General features: G+C 38.2%; 3 protein-coding genes and 7 non-coding genes across 10 annotated transcripts in view; 1 reads left to right on the top strand and 9 right to left on the bottom strand.

Moving 5' to 3' along the window:
- The window catches only part of LOC111444036 (bidirectional sugar transporter NEC1-like), a 4,064-nt gene extending 1,730 nt beyond the window's left edge, over nt 1-2,334 (bottom strand). The window contains exons 1-4 of the mRNA XM_023081952.1: nt 2,286-2,334; nt 2,166-2,202; nt 1,880-2,090; nt 656-817 (exon numbers count right to left, since the gene is read on the bottom strand). Coding sequence (XP_022937720.1) covers nt 656-817; nt 1,880-2,090; nt 2,166-2,202; nt 2,286-2,334 — 459 coding nt within the window. The remainder of the gene's footprint in view (nt 1-655; nt 818-1,879; nt 2,091-2,165; nt 2,203-2,285) is intronic.
- A 1,132-nt stretch (nt 2,335-3,466) lies between these two features.
- LOC111444449 (bidirectional sugar transporter SWEET9-like) lies at nt 3,467-6,789 on the bottom strand. Its single transcript, XM_023082545.1, has 6 exons — nt 6,713-6,789; nt 6,591-6,627; nt 6,305-6,515; nt 6,023-6,184; nt 5,037-5,156; nt 3,467-3,676 (listed from the first exon to the last, which is right to left on the bottom strand). The coding sequence occupies exons 1-6, from the start codon at nt 6,759-6,761 to the stop codon at nt 3,467-3,469; spliced, it is 789 nt and encodes a 262-aa protein (XP_022938313.1). The 5' UTR covers nt 6,762-6,789.
- A 1,764-nt stretch (nt 6,790-8,553) lies between these two features.
- TRNAV-UAC lies at nt 8,554-8,627 on the bottom strand. Its single transcript has one exon. It is a non-coding gene; the product is annotated as a tRNA-Val (tRNA).
- A 75-nt stretch (nt 8,628-8,702) lies between these two features.
- Nucleotides 8,703-8,776, bottom strand: TRNAG-CCC. The gene has a single exon. It is a non-coding gene; the product is annotated as a tRNA-Gly (tRNA).
- Nucleotides 8,777-9,290: 514 nt separating this feature from the next.
- Nucleotides 9,291-9,364, bottom strand: TRNAV-CAC. The gene has a single exon. It is a non-coding gene; the product is annotated as a tRNA-Val (tRNA).
- A 71-nt stretch (nt 9,365-9,435) lies between these two features.
- TRNAV-CAC lies at nt 9,436-9,509 on the bottom strand. Its single transcript has one exon. It is a non-coding gene; the product is annotated as a tRNA-Val (tRNA).
- A 71-nt stretch (nt 9,510-9,580) lies between these two features.
- On the bottom strand, nt 9,581-9,654 carry TRNAV-CAC. Its single transcript has one exon. It is a non-coding gene; the product is annotated as a tRNA-Val (tRNA).
- A 96-nt stretch (nt 9,655-9,750) lies between these two features.
- On the bottom strand, nt 9,751-9,825 carry TRNAV-CAC. Its single transcript has one exon. It is a non-coding gene; the product is annotated as a tRNA-Val (tRNA).
- Nucleotides 9,826-9,916: 91 nt separating this feature from the next.
- Nucleotides 9,917-9,989, bottom strand: TRNAV-AAC. The gene has a single exon. It is a non-coding gene; the product is annotated as a tRNA-Val (tRNA).
- Nucleotides 9,990-12,024: 2,035 nt separating this feature from the next.
- Nucleotides 12,025-17,955, top strand: LOC111443955 (violaxanthin de-epoxidase, chloroplastic). The gene is made up of 6 exons (XM_023081828.1): nt 12,025-12,271; nt 13,959-14,130; nt 14,232-14,404; nt 15,699-15,795; nt 15,868-16,259; nt 17,363-17,955. Exons 1-6 carry the CDS (start codon nt 12,168-12,170, stop codon nt 17,895-17,897), a joined length of 1,473 nt encoding a protein of 490 aa, XP_022937596.1. The 5' UTR covers nt 12,025-12,167; the 3' UTR covers nt 17,898-17,955.
- Nucleotides 17,956-18,353: the final 398 nt, after the last annotated feature.

The raw sequence follows: 18,353 nt of genomic DNA, 5'->3' as shown, positions 1-18,353 counted from the left end.
ATTTTCGAAAAAAAAAAAAAAAAAAAATACCGTTACACTTTCAAAAATTACAATAATATCCTTACCGTTAGTTTTAGATGCAAACCATTGCTATCATGCTGTTTCAAAAATAACTTTTTTAAAAAAAAGTTAAATATTTTTATTATTTGTACTGTATTTAAACCGTGGTACTAATAGCTCTGTACATTTTTTTAAAATTAAAAAAAAATTAAAGGTGTTTTTGACGTTTTTAATTTTATTAAAAATATTAGTAAAACTTTTGAAGACCCGAAAATATTTTTGAAACACTTTTACATGTATTTTTTATTTTTATTTTTTACCATTTAAAAATATTTTAATTTTGTTTTGAAAATTTAAGAATATTGCCGAAACGTTTAAAATTAAAAAATATTTTTGAGATAAAAGTGGAAATTTAGCAAAATAAATAAATAAATAAAGGTTTAATTTCTAAAAAATTTGTATAAAATACAGTGAAAATTATAATTAATTAATTAATATAAAGTTAATCAATAATTTAAACATAATAAAATATTTATTCATTTGACTATATTAAAATTTAATTGATAAATAAATTTGAAATCCGAATAAAAAATTCAAATAAAAAATAAAAAGAAAAAAATTGAAAAAAAAATAAAAATAGGGAGAGATGGAGAACCATTATGCTCAAAGGAGAAGCAAAAACAGAAAGATTGAAAGCTGCACAAATCAATCCAACAGCATTTGTTCTCTTCATCCCATGAAGAAACAACATTGTTCCACCCAATATTACTCCACAAAACCCTAAGTCGAAAACCACGAACAACTTCATCGTCAATATCTGCAACCACGAAATAAGAACGTTAAATTTCGATCTCGCTTCATAACCATTTGATTCTTATACCTGTAAACGCTGCTTTGTTATCTTTTATTTATTATTATTTTTTTTAAGTATGTTTCAAAAGCTAAACAGAGTTTTGAAAACGAGAAAAGGTAGCTTTCTCGGGATTATAGGAGTGTTAAAAATAATTTGATAACCTGAAAAACTCGATCAACCCAACCCAATTCGTACGGTTTGAGTTGGGTCATGAAATTATTTAGGTTGAGTTAAATTGAAATCTCGTAAATTGGATTAGTTCACGAGTTTTCTTAAAATTAGATTGAGTTGAATCAACCACGAGACATTTATTGTTAATTTTAAAATATATATTTTGTTTATGATACATATATTTATTTAATTTCATAATTATTTTTATATTATTTATTCTCCAAATTTTTTTACAAATATTAACATATTTTAACGACCTATTTTAAAATGTTTTAAATAAAAAATTGAATAAATAACCCGAACAACTTGAACCGACTCAAACCAAATTTTTCATTGGGTTAGATTTTTCAACGAAAACATTTGAGTTGAGTCTAAAAAAATGTCTCAACGTGAACCAACTAAACCTAAATTTTTTTAAGTTGGGTTGGGTTGGGTTCATGATTTAATAGAAGTTGTTTAGGTTGAAAAATTTACGACCCGAACAATTGGGTTGAGTCTAAAAAATATATCAACATGACCCATTTCAACCTCAAACACCGGAACAAAATTATATGCTTTCTTGAACCTATTATAGAAAAAGAATAGAAATCAAACACCGTCTTCAAAAATGAAAACCAAACAGTTATCAAACGAGACTTTAGATGTTCCATCTTTGGATTAACAATCACTTCAACTATTAAACTTTTATTTTATTTTTAACTCAACAACCCTCGAGATGAAGATTCAAATTATAAGTAGTTTAAATATGTTCATATCGATAGTAGTGTTATTTCTTCGTACTCGAATATTTTTTCAAATCATGTTGAATCTTATCAATAACTTGTTTTTGATATGTAAAGAGATAGAGAGAGTGACCTTTTCTCTCTTAGGAGCATAAAAGAGGTAGAGAGCTATATAGACAAGCTCAATGAAACACCCAAAAGAGTTGATGCTAATTAGCAAAATGGCATTGGTCTTAAGGGCACCATAATAAAGAAGCAACATTGCACTCATCAATGCCACCAAATAAGGTATAGATTGGAACCCTTCCGACGTTTTCTTCTTGTAAATCGTCCAAAACGTTGGCCTAAAATACATACCACACAACAACATGTTACAACAACGATATTAGTAATAGACGTTTAGAATTCAGAAACCTTACATCGGAGCTAGAAACACCATAAACGATATTAAATTACCTGAAAAACAAAACGAAATCAATCAATTTAAAAAACCCATCATTTTGATTCACAATAAAACGAAAACGATAATCGAATAGTACCCAAGAGACCGAAGATGAAATGGAGCTGATGAACGCTTAAGTAGCTCATTGTTATTAGATATCAAATCCAAGCCAAGATGGTGAGGTTTTATAAGCAAAGAGGTTTAGTTAGGTGTAAGAAGTAGAGATTGTTTGGCTGAAATTACATGTAAAAGGGTAGGAATTTTGATCTCTTTGCTTGTGGCTAAGTTACCTAACTTTACTTTGTAATTGAAGTTACTGAGTGTATTGAAATTGTTCTTCTTCCACTTTCATATGGTGCTTTCATTTTTAAGATACATTTGGTTTTAGTTTGGTTGTTCAAGCACATGTATACTTTAATATCATATTTATGTTTATATCAACGTTTCATTTTTACTCGATGTTGAGATTATTAGATATATGTCTTATGATGTCTATTGACGTAGTTGGTTTATGATCTTGTTCGATTGTTTTTAGTGTTTTAGCTTCATTTTTACTATGTTATAAGTGAAATTTGACCTCGATTATAAATTGATCATGATGAAGCTTAGAACAAGGAGACCTGAGACGAATAGTCACGACTTTATCCATGAGAGGAATGATAGGAAAACCTAAAATTGGCTCGTGATTTGGACAAGGACAACTCGATTCGGAGAGACGTTTTTTCCTTGAGGGTATCTGGAGCGTGGCTGAGGGTATGGGAGGTCGTTTGGAGGAGCGTGGACATCGAGGAGGCGTACTTTGAGATGTTGGAATGAGAATTTTGACGCTTACCAGAATTCTCGCAGGTCTGTCGGTCGACTTTTATAACAAGAAGTTCAAAGTACGAAAATGCCCTAATCTAATTACAGGGTTACAACTTAAACAGAAATGTAACTATCCAAGCCCACTACTAGCGGATACGGTGCTCTTTGGACTTTCCCTTCAAAGGGTTCCCCTCAAGGTTTTAAAACGTGTTTGTTAGGGAGAGGTTTCCACGTTCTTGTAAGGAATGATTCGTTCTCTTCTCCAACCAATGTGGGATCTCACAATATCTAAGAAAACATTCGTTATTCTTTTTCATTTTCTTTTTTAGTTAAATATATAGGACGGAGAATTGAGTTATGCTCTGATTGACATCTAAGGAATAGTCGAAATGGGTGTGAAAACGTGCGCGTTAGATTATAACTTAATTTTATTTGATTGAAAAGTTGTCTAAAGGAAAAACATATCCCTTAAATTCATGCATTGTTATTGATTATCATATTGATCTCCTTTGTTGCTCTTTGATTGTTGAATGTTGAGAGAGTTTGGTGATTTGCTTCATATTTCTTGCCTCCTTCCTCAAGCTTCTCTTCTTTGCCTTCAAGAACATTTCTCTTTCTACCTCTATAGATCATGTACATTATCATTTGGATCATTCCTAGTACAAACCCCACAATGTTTGGCAGCTGAAAATGATAGCAAAACAAGTTACCATCAACATATGACAAAGGTTAATACTTTTCTTTATATTTGCTAATATTGTTTAAGAAAAAAATTACCGCTCCATGTCTAGGGTTTAGAATAGATTATTGAATCAGGAGTCGATACCTGATGGTCTCGACGTTTTTGGCTTTTCCTTTTGGGCTTCCCCTCAAGGTTGTAAAGTGCATTTATTAGGGAGAGGTTTTCACACCTTTATAAGGAATGCTTTGTTCCCCCTCCAATCGATGTGAGATCGATCTCACAATCCACCCCTTGGGGGCCCAAACTCACCGGGATCTCACAATCCACCTCCTTGGAGGCTCAAACTCACCACTAATAGATATTGTCTTTTTGAGGATTTCCCTTTTGGGCTTCCCCTGAGGTATTAAAAACGCGTTTATTAGGGAGAGGTTTTCACACCCTTATAAGAAATGCTTTGTTCCCTCTCCAACCGATGTGGGATCTCACAATCCACCTCTTTGTAGTCACTGTCCTCGCTGGCACATCATCTAGTGCATCTCATAATCCACCCCCCTTGAGGGCTTAGTGTCCTCACTAGCACACCACCCGGTGCCTGACTCTGATACCATTTGTAACAGCCCAAACTCATCGCTAGCAGATATTACCTTCTTTGGACTTTTCCTTCTATGCTTCCCCTCAAGGTTTTAAAACGTGTCTATTAGAGAGAGGTTTCCACACCCTTGAATGCCCTCTCCAACCGATGTGGCAACTCACAATCCACCCCTTTGGGGGCCCAGCATCCTCGTGGGCACACCGCTAACAAATATTGTCCTCTTTAAACTTTCTCTTACAAGCTTCCTTTCAAGGTTTTAAAACGGGTTTATTAGGGAGAGGTTTCCACACCCTCATAAGAAATGTTTCGTTCCTCTCTCTGACCGATGCACGATCTCACAAGACCACTCTCATTCGAATATAATTTCAGTTCATTCATATATCTCTTCTGTTACAACCTCTAATTAAGCGTGCAAGCTACAAATTATGAGCCTAAAACTCATAATCCTAAAAAAGTAACACCTTCATGAATACAAAAAGGAAAGTTTTAAGCTTACTTCCACACCCTTTACTTTATTGGTCCATCCTCAAAACTATGTCAATATTCAAATGTTCATTTATGTTGTTCTTTAAATTGAGTATCATAAACATAGAAAAAAATACGTATGGTCTAAAACATAGGCATACGTGGAATCCACATCAAGTATTTATGAAATTCAATATGAAAAGTAAATGGTAATTAAAGATTGAAAAGTAATTTATTGGTGAAATTTATATGGATCAAAATAGAGAATGATAAAAGAAATAAGGTAAGGTTAGGTTTTGACTTACAGCAATGAAGGGATCTTTGATGAAGAAGCCATAGAAGAACCACATGGTGGCTGAAAGTGTGAGAAAAAATGATAGCGAAAATGGCATATACTCCACACTTTTTGTTGTTATCACCTTCTTCTGAAAATTTTCAAAATTATCAAAATTAATGATAAAGAAATAAAGAAATAAACAAAAACGAGCTAATTTTTGTAACCACGAATGCCCAGGTTTCGGAATTCAGATTCAGCACCTAATGATTCTAACATTGTGACAGGTCTGTTTTGTCGTCCTAGGTTTTGGAATCCAGATTCAGCACCTAATGATCCTAACATTTCGACAGGGCTGTTTTGTCCTAGGTTTTGGAATCCAGATTCAGCACCTAATGACCCTAACATTCCCACAGGCCTGTTTTGTCCTCGGCTTCGGAATCCAGATTCAATACCTAATAGTCCTCACATTCCCACAGGTCAGTTTTGTCCAAGGTTTCAGAATCTAGATTTAGCACCTAATGGTCTTAACATTCTCACGTGTCTATTTTGTCTAGGTTTCAGATCCCAGATTCAGCACCTAATGGCCCTAAGATTCCCACAGGTCTATTTTGTCCTTACTCGTATGTTTGATTCAGAATCTAGATTCAGCACACTTTAACATTCCCTCTAAACCAATACAGGTCTCGATTTGTCCTCACTCACATGCTTTTTATGAAAATTCCCGAGAGGCCACCCAACATAGAATTACTTCAAATAAAACACGCTAAACTTTGAAGTTTCTACGATTGAGCTACCAAAAGTAAAGTGCACATTCTTGATATAGATAATAACTTTAAGTCTTTTCTTAGTTATTTTATCCTCAGGGTTGCTCTTATCCGGATATGGTCTCGATTTATTCATGTATCCCTCGTTCACTCCCGTGTTATAAACCAAAATTTCCTTCAAACAAACAAAAAATTTCAAGGGAAAATTGAAATAAACATAGAGAGAGAGAGAGAGAGAGAGATGGAGGACCATGATGCTCAAAGGAGAAGCAAAAACAGCAAGATTGAAAGCTGCACAAATCCATCCAACAGCATCTGTGCGCTTATTACCATGAAATATAAGCATTGTTCCTCCTACCATTACTCCATAAGAACCCAAGTTGAACATTACTAACATCTTCAATGTAAATATCTGCAAAATAAACGTTAAAACCGTCTTATTTTTTTACCAATTTGATCATAAATCAACTGATGTAAGTATATATCTTCGAACGAGAGGTCAAAAATTTGAACGTCTCACCCCACGACTAACCTTTTGTCTCTTAGGAGCGTAAAAGAGGTAGAGAGCTATATAGAAAAGTTCAATGACACATCCAAAAGAGTTGATGCTGATTAACAAAATGGCATTGGTCTTAAGAACAGCATAATAAAGAAGCAACATTGCACTCATCAATGCCACCACATAAGGTATAGAATGGAATCCTTCAGAAGTTTTCTTCTTGTAGATGGTCCAAAATGTTGGCCTAAAATACATACCACACAACAACATGTTACGACAACGATATCAGTAATAGACGTTTAGAATTCAGAAGCCTTACATCGGAGCTAGAAACACCATGAACGATATTATATTACCTGAAATGAAGAACGAACGAAATCAATCAATTTAAAAAACCCATCATTTTGATTCGAAAAAAAGAAAACGATAATCGAATAGTACCCAATAAACCGAAGATGAATTGGAGCTGATGAACACTTAAGTGGGTCATTGTAGCTATGAATGGAAGAAAGTTAACAAAATATGATTAAAAGCAAGCCAAGATGGTAAGGTTTTATAAGCAAAGAGTTGTAGTTAGGCATTTCATATAAAGATAGAAAGAAGATTGTATGGCTGAAATTACAAGGTAAAAGGTTTGGAATTTAAATCATTTAGATGTGGCTCAACTCAACTCAAGTTTGTGAGTTCTTAGAAAGTCTTGTATTAATTAAATGAAATCCCCTCTTCATTCTTTGCCCAACTTAATCTTAACCTTGTTCTTCTTCTATTTTTCTTTGGTGCTTTCTTTTTTTAAGATAGATTGGGTTTTAGTTTGGTTGCTCTAGCATTGAAGATAGCATTTAATGTAGGGTTAGTGCATATGAAATTGAGTTACGTGTACGAACGTGGTGTGTACTCAACGTGTAAGATCGCATATTGGTTGGGGTGGAGAATGAAACACCCTTTATAATGGTGTGGAAACCTCTCCCTAGTAGACTCGTTTTAAAAACCTTGAAAAGAAGTCCGAAAGGGAAAGCCCAAAGAGGATAATATCTGCTAGCGGTGGGTCTAGGCTATTACAAATGGTATCAGAGATAGACATCGGGCGATGTACTAGCGAGGAGGTTGTTTTCCAAAGGGGGGTAGACACGAGCCGGTGTGTTGGTAAGGACGCCGGGCCCCGAAGGGAGGTGGTAGACATGAGATGGTATGTCAGTAAGGACGTTGGGCCACGAACGGGGTGGATTTGGTGGGGGTCCCACATCGATTGGAGAAAGGAACAAGTGCCAGCGAGGTCTTTAGGCCCTGAAAGGTACTGATTGTAAGATCCCACATCGATTGGCTCTTTATAAGGATGTGTAAACCTCTCCCTAGTAGAACCCAAAGAGGACAAGGAGGGCATAGGCCGTTACACAACGAGTCTCAAGTGTTACAAAATTGGTATGAATTTGGTGGATTCTATGCATATGAAAATGATGAACTATATCCCGAGCATATAAAAGGAACTCTAGATCCCAATTTCATAATTTTAGGTCTCACTAGAAATTAATGTCATGATTCATGTTGTATGTTCGTATTTTCTCGACCCTAAAAATGAGGTGACGTATTGGGTATTTTATAACGCTAAACCTTTTCTACACTTTCAAAATTTTGAGCCCGGGTTTGAAATAGGGACCCTCTAATGTGTGATACTACCTTGTTAACCAACTAAACCACCCCAAACAAGTTGACAAAGTAAGAATCCAAAATAACACTTCGAACTCGAATCAGCACTCATCGAAGATAAAAATATAAATTTTAAAATGTCAAAGCCTCGGTAAGCAAAAAAATAAAAATATGTAAAATAAAAATATAAACATAAATTACAAAATGTCTAAAGCCAGGTTTGAACCGAAGACTTTTAGTGTGTGAGACTAGTGTAATAACCAACTACACCACCCAAACAAGGTAAGAATTTAAAATAACGCTTTGTACTCGAATCAGCTTTCATAACGGAAGTAAGAATGTTGTAAGGAAAAAAATAATATAAATTACAAAATGACTACACCACCACATAAGGTGAGAATCCAAAATAATGCTTTGTACTTGAATCAGCACTCATAAGGGAAGTAAGAATGTTGTAAGGTACGCGAATCAGCACTCATAACGGAAGTAAGAATGTTGTAAGGAAAAAAATAATATAAATTAAAAGTTTGTACTCGAATCAGCACTCATAACGGAAGTAAGAATGTTGTAAGGTACTCGAATTAGCACTCATAACGGAAGTAAGAATGTTGTAAGTAAAAAAATAATATAAATTAAAATGTCTGAGCCCGGGCTTGAACCGGGGACCTCTAGTGTGTAAGACTAGCGTGATAACCAACTACACCACCCAGACAAGGTGAAAATCCAAAATAACGCTTTGAACTCGAATCAGCACTCATAGCGGAAGTAAGAAATAAAAATTACAAAATATCTAAGCCCAGGTTTGAACGAGGGACCTCTAGTGTGGGAAACTAGCATGATAACCAACTACACCACCCAGAGAAGGTAAAAATCTAAAATAACGCTTTGAATGACCCAGGTTTGGGCCAGGGACCTCTAGTGTGTGAGACTAGCGCGATAACCAACTACACCACCCAGACAAAGTGAGAATCCAAAATAACGCTCTGAACTCGAATCAGCACTCATAGCAGAAGTAAGAATGTTGCAAGGAAAAAATAAAAATATAAGCTACAAAATGTCTAAGCCCAGGTTCGAATCAAGGACCTCTAGTGTGTGAGACTAACGTGATGATAACCAACCACACCACCCAGACAAGGTGAGAACCCAAAATAACGCTTTGAACTCGAATAGCACGCATCGCGGAAGTAAGAATGTTGTAAGGAGGAGGAAAAAAAAAAATAAAAATTACAAAATGTCTGAGCCTGGGTTCAAAGTAGGGACCTCTAATGTGTGAGACTAAACTAGTGTGATAACCAATTACACCACCCAAACAAGGTGAGAATCTCGAACCGGTGCACTGAAGTAAGAATGTTGTGAGGAAAAAAATATTACAAAATGTCTAAGCCCGGGTTCGAACTGGGGACCTTTAGTGTGTGAGACTAGCGTGATAACCAACTACACCACCCAGACAAGATAAGAATCCAAAATAACGCTTTGAACTCGAATCAACACTCATAGCGAAAGTAAGAATGTTATTTAAATGTTTGAGCCCGGGTTTGAACTGGGGACCTCTAGCGTGTGAGACTAGCGTGATAACCAACTACACCACCCAGACAAGGTAAGAATCCAAAATAACACTTTAAACTCGAATCAACACTCATAGCGAAAGTAAGAATGTTATTTAAATGTCTGAGCCCAAGTTCGAACCAGGGGCCTCTAGTGTGTGAGACTAGTGTGATAACCAACTACACCACCTAGACAAGGTGAGAATCCAAAATAACGCTTTGAACTCGAATCAGCACTCATAGCGGAAGTAAGAATGTTGTAACGAAAAAATAAAATTAAAAATTACAAAATGTCTTGAGCTCGAGTTTGAACCGAGGACCTCTAATGTGTGAGACTAGCGTGATAACCAACTACACCACCCAGACAAGGTAAAAATTCAAAATAACGCTTTGAACTTGAATTAGCACTCATAACGGACGTAAGAATGTTGTAAGGAAAAAAATAATAATTACAAAAGGTCTAAGATCGGGTTTGAACCGAGACCCCTAGTGTGTTAGACTAGGGTGATAACCAACTACACCACCCAGACAAGATGAAAATTAAAAATAACGCTTTGAACTCGAATGAGCACTCATAGCGGAAGTAAGAATGTTGTGAGGAAAAAAAAATAAATAAATAAAAATTACAAAATATCAGAGATCGGGTCCTAGTATGTGAGACTAGCGTGATAACCAACTACACCACCCAGACAAGTTAAGAATCCAAAATAACGCTTTGAACTCGAATCAGCACTCATAGCGGAAGTAGGATTGTTGTAAGGAAAAAAATAAAAATATAAATTACAAAATGTTTGGAGCCCAAGTTTGAATCGAGAACCTTTAGTGTGTGAGACTAGCGTAATAACCAATTACACCACCGAGACAAAGTGAGAATCTAAAATAACGTTTTTAACTCGAATAACATTCATATTTTTTGAGACGGAATGTTGTAAAGAAAAAAATATTAAAATTATAAATTTTAAAGACGAGGTGAAAATCTAAAATAATGTTTTGAATTCTAATAATGGAGACTTTAAAAAAAAAATAAAAATCTAAATTTTCCAATATATATATAAAATGATTCTACTTTTATTAAAAATAAAATAAATAAATGACGAGAACCAACTCAACCAAAAAAAATTATGGGTTGAGTTGGATTGGATTGAGGTCATTGTTACAACCGGAACAATTGAGTTGGATTGGAATATCTCAACTCAACCCAACTCCACGAAAGCTCTTAATTAGTTTACGAAAAAAATGTTTTATATAATTTTGCACTATAATGCAAAATAGAATTAAAAGACGAAGTCGGGAACTCAATTTTTCAAAAAAAAAAAAAGGTATTTTGTTCTCGTTCACGTGAATTCTCAAAATGTCATCCAATATAGAATTGGTCCAAACAAACATGTTTAACCCCATCCATAATTACTTTCAATTGTTTTAAATTTTTTTTAGTCATTCTACTCTAGAACGCTTTCATTCCCACCAATTTTGCTGTTGGTTTGTCTATGAACCACATCTTATCGGGAAAGATATCATTATAATTCTACACTTAACGACTTATGTCCAGGAGTCGAAAGAGATATCACTCTAATACTATTTGTAACGATCTATGTCTAGGATTCGAAATCCAAATTCGACATCTAATGACCCTAACATTCTCCTTTTCGCTTCTAAGAGTGAAGACTATCGCCACAGACCTATGTCTAACATGAATTCTCAATTCAACTAGGAATGAGAGAGAGTGATGAAAACTTTAAAATAACTATTTTTAATCGAATAATAAATCTAAAAAAGTTACATGGGGAATCAATCTCTGGTATTTTTTCACCGGAAATTCTTACGTGGATTCGGACAAAATTAAATGGGAAATTTCGTAGGGATGAGAAATGAAATAGGTGACCGCAACCCGTGGACAGATATTTACGACCCCAACTCTAAATTGAAATAACAAAATATTTTAAGAAATTAAAATATTATTTATTTATATGAAATTTTGGAGCATACATGGTTATTTTTGTGATGTCCCACATTAGTTATCGAGGAGAACAAAACACATTTTATAACGGTGTGGAAACCTTCCCCTAACAGACGCGTTTTAAAACCTTGAAGGGAAGCCCGAAAGGAAAAGTTCAAAGAGAACAATAGCCGCTAGCGGTAGGCCTGGATCGTTACAAATGGTATCAGAGCCAAACACCGGACTATGTGCCAACAAGGAGGTTGTTCAAGGATGCTGGCCCCAAAGGGGGTGGATTTGGGAGGGGTCCCACATCGATTAGAGAAAGGAAAGAGTGTCAGTGAGAATGCAGGACCCCGAAGAGGGTAGATTGTGATGTTCCACGTTGGTTGGGGAGGAGAACAAAACACTCTCTATAAGGGTGTGGAAATCTTCTATTAGCAGGTGCGTTTTAAAGCCGAAAGAGAAGAGCGTAATTGGACACGAGCCCATATGGGCCAGTCAACCACTTAGTCATCTCGATATTCACATCCTTTGTAAACATATTGATAATTCTAGAGAGCCATCACTTTCTTGAACAGATAATAGCCAATTTTTATGGCTTACTTTGATTTCCCAAGTAATTCAAGAGGACACAAGGAAAGGAGGGGTCGGTTATACGTTAAGCGCACGGTTTCCACACAAAAATGGCGGCTTATCTGAACCCCAAATTCCCACATTTTTTCTATCCTTCGTCTTCCTCCTCCTACGTTCACTTCTCTGCAAACCCTTAATGCCCACCTCTGCCATGAAATCCGTCTGGCCCTCCTCTGCTTCTTCATCTTCACCTTCATTTCTTCCTCCTAGCTTCACTACCAACTCTGTCGCCACTACCAGGTCTGTCTAATTTCGTTTTTTTTTTAAGGTTTTTCTATGAAATTTATGTCGGAACATTCCTAAATTGGGGTTTGTGTCGGTTGTAACGCTGATTTGCGAATTGGGGTTTGGTTTTTTGAATTTATTGATTCATGGTTATATGTAATGCAGGGGAATGCTGAAATTGATGAGGATTTTGTTTTGTTTGAAATCGTGTATTGATGTACTAAATAGTTTATATAATGCATTATAAACAAAAGTGAAGTAGTTTTGTGAGATCCCACGTCGGTTGGAGAGGGGAACGGAACATTCTCTATAAGAATGGTGTGGAAACTTCTCCCTAGTAGATGCGTTTTAAAACCGTGAGGCTGACGGTGGTACGTAACAGGCCAAAGTGGATAATATCTGCTAAGGTTTTGGGCTGTTACAAATGGTATCAAAGTTAGACATCGGCGGTGTGCCAGTGAGGACATTGGCCTCCGAGAGAGGTGGATTATGGGATCCCACGTTTAGTTGGAGAGGGGTACGAAGCATTTCTTATAAGGGTGTGGAAACCTCTCCCTAGTAGATGCGTTTTTAAACAGTGGTTGACGACGATGCGTAATGGGACAAAGCGGACAATATCTGCTAGCGGTGGGCTTGGGCTGTTACAAATGATATTAGAGTTAGACACCAGGCGGTGTGCCAACAAGGATGTTGGCACCCAAGGAGGTGGATTACGAGATCCCACATTGGTTGGAGTGGGGAACAAAACTTTCCTTGTAAGGGTGTGGAAACCTCTCCCTAGTAGACGTGTTTTAAGACTGTGAGGCTTACTGCGATATGTAATGGGCCAAAGCTGACAATATCTACGAACGGATGCGTCTGCTAAGGAGAGGTTTCCACATCCTTATACAAAAAATGGTTCGTTCTCTACCCCAATCTATGTGGGATCTCACAATCCACCCCCTTCGGGGCAACAGTTTTTTAAAACGCATCTGCAAGAGGGAGGTTTCCACATGCTTATAAAGAATGGTTCGTTCTCCTCCCAACCGATGTGGGATCTCACAATCCACCTCCCTTTAGGACTCAGTGTCCTTGTCGGCACATCGCCTAGTGTCCACCCTCTTCAGGGCTTAGCCTCCTCGCTAACACATCACCCGGTGTCTAGATCTGATACCATTTGTAACAACTCAAGCCCACCGCTAGTAGATATTGTCCTCTTTGGGTTTTCCTTTTCGAGCTTCCCCTCAAGGTTTTTAAAACGCATTTGCTAGGAAGAGGGGAGAGGTTTCCACACCCTTATAAAGAATGCTTCGTTCTCCTCTCCAACCGATGTGGGTTCTCACAATCCACCCCCTTTCGGGGCCGAACGTCCTTGCTGGAACACCACCTCGTATCCACTCCCCTTTGGGGCTCAGCCTCCTTGCTGGCACATCCCCAATGTCTGGCTCTGATACCATTTGCAACAACCCAACCCCACCTCTAGCAGATTGTTCTCTTTGGGCTTTACCTTTCATGCTTCCCCTCAAAGTTTTAAAAATGTATCCTTATAAACAATGCTTCATTCTCCTCCCAACCGATGTGAGATCTCACATTTATCCTACCTTCTTTTACGCTCAAATCAACCGAACCCAAATTCCTCGGACTGTCAGCAATCTAGTATCTTGTTTGGTTGATGGTGATAGATGATTGTTAATCACTTAACAAATGGTTGTAATGCTTGCAGGAGAAAGGTGCTATGTTATCATGGAATACTAGTGGACAAAATATATTCAAAATACTTCTTACCTTGCAAATCTACTTCCACTGGTAGAGTGTGTAAGTCAAGAAGTTTAACAGTTCTGTCCCATAGGTCAGAGAAGAATGCCTTATGTCAAACGAAGATAAGTAAACCTAAGGTACCTTCCTATGTATACCTTAGTTTCATTAAACGTGCTCGTTTTTTTTCTCTTTTCTCTCATCACTTTTGCGTTGCCTGGTTTATCTGTCTATTCGGAAGGTCGATGAACGCTTCGACTTTATTTTTGGAACATTATCGAGTGTTCTTCGAGAATGGAGCCAATTACGGTCGATGGGTGTAGTTATTATATTGGCATGTACTCTCATGTTCGTTCCATCGTCTCGAGCTGTTGATGCACTCAAAACATGTACATGCTTACTAAAGGAATGCAGGTATTTCTAGTTTATCCTTGCTGATTGGTACCTCATATCATAGCGTCTCTCCTTCGTGTTTCTATTGTGAGTTAAGGATTTTACCAAAAGAGTGTCTGTGATTCGAGGAAATAATAATAATAATAATTTCGCCTCGGTTCGTGGTTAGAGTAATTGTTGGTCTTTTTGTATCTTGGTTCTGTGGAGATGAGTATCGTGAGGTCCTACATCGATTGGAGAGAGAAATGAATGCCAGTGAGGACGCTGGGCCCTGAAGGGGGTGGATTGTGAGATTCCACATCGGTTGGAGAATGGAACGAAACATTCTTTATAAGGGTGTGGAAACCTCTCACTAGCAGATACTTTTTAAAAACCTTGAGGGGAAGCTCGAAAGGGAAAGCCCAAAGAGAATAGTATCTGCTAGCGTTTGGTTTGGGCTGTTATAAATGGTATCAAAGCCAGACATTGGGTGGTGTGCTAGCGAGTACACTAAGCCTCGAAGGGGGGTGGACACCAGGTAGTGTGCCATTGAGGACATGGGCCCCGAAGGGAGGTGGATTGTGAAATCTCACATCGATTGGAGAGAGAAACGAGTACCAGCAAGGACGTTGGGCCTCGAAGGGGGGTGGATTGTGAGATAGGGTGTGAAAACCTCTCCCTAGCAAACGTGTTTTAAAAACCTTAAGTGGAAGCCCAAAAGGGAAAGCTCAAAGAAGATAATATCTGCTAACGGTAGGCTTGGCCTAGTGCAAGTTTCTACTGTTATAGAATGTGCCCTTTTTTATGTTCATTTCCTCCTCTCTCGGTTAGCGTTTGCCCCACTTTCGCGACCATGGCTTACCCTCTTCTTCTTCCCATTCGGGTTTCTGTCATCTCACTTTCGAAAGAGAGCCTATGCTTAGTATCCTTGATCCGGAAGTCACCTTTTCCCTAAACGGGAGGTACGTTTGGCCAAAGCAGCTCTCTCTTCAGTCTGTTTCCCATCGTAAGTAGGAGTCCGTTTCCCATTCATCAAGTAGTGTTCGGAGAAAGGTTTTTAATCTTCTATTATAAAGTCATTAGATTTTGCAAAAATTTCATAGAAACAATATTATCCATGAGCGTCGACGCCTACGAACGAGAGAACCACCTGATTTTACTATATTTGGTTGACAAAGATACTCGTAGGATATTAAATCTTAGACGGACGGCTACTATAGTTTGAACCTTTTTTCACTACTCCAACGACCACTAAACCGACCCATGGTTGTTCCAACGCTTCTTTACTAATATCACGTGGCTTCTAAAACGGCTAGTTTCTTCTCCCTTATGTCAGGCTTGAACTTGCCAAATGCATATCAAACCCATTATGTGCTGCCAATGTTGCTTGTCTCCAAACCTGCAACGATCGACCCGACGAGACTGAATGCCAGGTTAGTTTTCTCATGGCTCTACGTAACGCGTCACACGATTTCAGAAATTAACTAATTTTTTTCTCTTTGTAGATTAAATGTGGTGACCTATTCGAAAACAGCGTCGTGGATGAATTTAATGAATGTGCAGTGTCACGAAAAAAATGTGTACCTACGAAATCTGATGTCGGGGACTTTCCTGTACCCGACCCGTCTGTTCTTGTCAAGAGTTTCAATATATCAGATTTCAGTGGGAAGTGGTTTATCACTAGTGGCTTAAATCCTACTTTTGATACGTTTGATTGTCAGTTGCATGAATTTCATGTAGAGTCTGGCAAACTTGTTGGAAATATAACGTGGAGAATACGAACTCCAGATAGCGGTTTTTTCACTCGGTCGACGACGCAGAGATTCGTGCAAGATCCCGAGCATCCTGGGATACTCTATAACCACAACAATGAGTATCTTCACTATGAGGATGACTGGTATGCTTTCATTTCATTTCTAAATGTTCAAATTTCCTTGTACCTGATCTATTCCATTGGGATTCCCACTACCATGCGGGGTTTCCCCTCAAGATTTTAAAACGTGTCTACTAGAGAGAGAGTCTAGCCCTACTCTGATTAGTGCCTCGCACCGTTCGGTGACTGACTCTTATACCATTTGTAACCGCCTAAGTCCACTGCTACCAAATATTGTTCTCTTTGGGCTTTCCCTTCTGAGCTTCCCCTCAATGTTTTAAAATACGTCTACTTGGGGAGGTTTCACACCCTTATAAGAATTGTTTCGTTCTCCTCTCCAACCAATGTGGGATCTCACAATCCACCCACCTTGGGGGGCCAACGTCCTCGCTGGCACATCACCTGGTGTTTGGCTCTGATACCATTTGTAACGGCCCAAACCCACCGCTAGCATTTGGGCTTTTCCTTTTGGACTTCCCCTCAAGGTTTTTAAAACGCGTCTACTAGGGAAAGAGTCTGGCCCTACTCCGACCAGTGCCTCGCACCGTCCAGTAACTGACTCTGATACCATTTGTAACATCCTAAGCCCACCGCTAGTAGATATTGTCCTCTTTGGGCTTTCCCTTTCGGGCTTGCACTTAAGGTTTTAAAACACGTTTACTAGAGAGAGGTTTCCACACCCTTATAAGGAATGTTTCGTTCCTCTCTCCAACCAATGTGGGATCTCACAATCCACCCCCCTTGGGGGGCCAACGTCCTTGCTGGCACACTACTCGATGTCTGGTTCTGATACCATTTATAATAGCCCAAGCCTACGGCTAGTAGATATTATCCTCTTTGGGCTTTCCCTTTCGAGCTTCCCCTCAAGGTTTTTGTCTACTAGGGAGAGAGTCTAGCCCTACTCCGATTAGTGCCTCGCACCATCCAGTAACTGGCTCTGATACCATTTGTAACAACCCAACCCCATCGCTAGCAGATATTATTCTCTTTGGACTTCCTCTCAAGATTTTAAAACGCAGCTATTAAGAAAAGGTTTTCACACTCTTAAAGACCAAAATCCTTTCCTGTTATTTGATCATATGTAGCCTCAACTAGGAATTGTAATTGTTTATCTCCTTCCTTCTCAGGTATATATTATCAAGCCAGGTGGAGAACAAACCCGACGATTACATTTTCGTATACTATCGTGGTCGGAACGATGCATGGGATGGCTACGGCGGAGCCGTTGTATACACAAGAAGCGCAGTATTGCCAGAAAGCGTAGTTCCCGAGCTAGAAAGGGCAGCTAAGAGCGTAGGGAGAGACTTCAACAAGTTCATAAAAACAGACAATTCGTGTGGCCCGGAGCCGCCGCTCGTAGAAAGGCTAGAGAAGACATTGGAAAGCGGAGAACAAACGATCGTTAGGGAAGTCGAACAGATCGAACAAGAGGTGGAGAAGGAGGTCGAACAGCTCGAAAAAGAGGTGGAAACAGTAGGGAAGGCAGAGATGTCATTGGTTGAGAAGTTGGGAGAAGGTCTTAAAGAACTTCAAAGGGATGAGGAATTCTTCCTTAGAGAGTTATCTAAAGAAGAGAGTGATCTTTTGAATGAGCTTAAAATGGAAGCAAATGAGGTTGAGAGTTTGTTTGGAAGAGCACTTGCTCTTAGAAAATTAAGATAAAAAGACTTTGATTATCATTACTTCTAAGATTATTATTAGCTAAACCCATTTTGTTTAATTTCGTTAATTTTTTAATTAACGTTTAAAGGCTTTTTTGAGCGTTCATATCGAGAAAACCCACGAACTCATCTCGGAATCTACACGCAACCCCGACATGGTCTCAAATTGCAATAAGCAACCAAGTAAGAGTCATCACCCACAACACTTCAAGTTGCCCTCGAAAACTTTATTGGGAGTACGTGCGAGATCTCACATTGGTTGGGGAGGACCTCTCCTTATTAGACGCATTTTAAAAACCTTGAGGGGGAGCTCGAAAGGGAAAGCCCAAAAAAGACAATATTTGTTAGCTGTGGGCTAGAATCTTTATAAATTGTATTAGAGTCGGACACTAGGCAATTTACCTGCGAGAAGGTTGAGTTCTAGAGGAGTTGGACATGAGGTGGTGTGGTAGCAAGG

The sequence above is a fragment of the Cucurbita moschata genome, unplaced genomic scaffold (assembly GCF_002738365.1).
Source record: "Cucurbita moschata cultivar Rifu unplaced genomic scaffold, Cmos_1.0 Cmo_Scf00006, whole genome shotgun sequence".
Taxonomy (NCBI): domain Eukaryota; kingdom Viridiplantae; phylum Streptophyta; class Magnoliopsida; order Cucurbitales; family Cucurbitaceae; genus Cucurbita; species Cucurbita moschata.
Note: the sequence above shows the minus strand (reverse complement) of the source record. Positions and strands in the feature narration are given on the sequence as shown.

Bases quoted from the DNA above. Each gene is read 5' to 3' on its own strand.
- LOC111444449 (XM_023082545.1), bottom strand. From the start codon at position 6,761: ATGACCCACTTAAGTGTTCATCAGCTCCAATTCATCTTCGGTTTATTG. The intron at 6,516-6,590 runs GTAAGGCTTCTG...TATGTATTTTAG, and splicing joins ATGGTGTTTCTAGCTCCGAT to GCCAACATTTTGGACCATCT. The intron at 6,185-6,304 runs GTTAGTCGTGGG...TTTATTTTGCAG, and splicing joins ACGCTCCTAAGAGACAAAAG to ATATTTACATTGAAGATGTT.
- LOC111443955 (XM_023081828.1), top strand. From the start codon at position 12,168: ATGCCCACCTCTGCCATGAAATCCGTCTGGCCCTCCTCTGCTTCTTCA. The intron at 14,405-15,698 runs GTATTTCTAGTT...CCCTTATGTCAG, and splicing joins TGCTTACTAAAGGAATGCAG to GCTTGAACTTGCCAAATGCA. The intron at 15,796-15,867 runs GTTAGTTTTCTC...TTCTCTTTGTAG, and splicing joins CCGACGAGACTGAATGCCAG to ATTAAATGTGGTGACCTATT.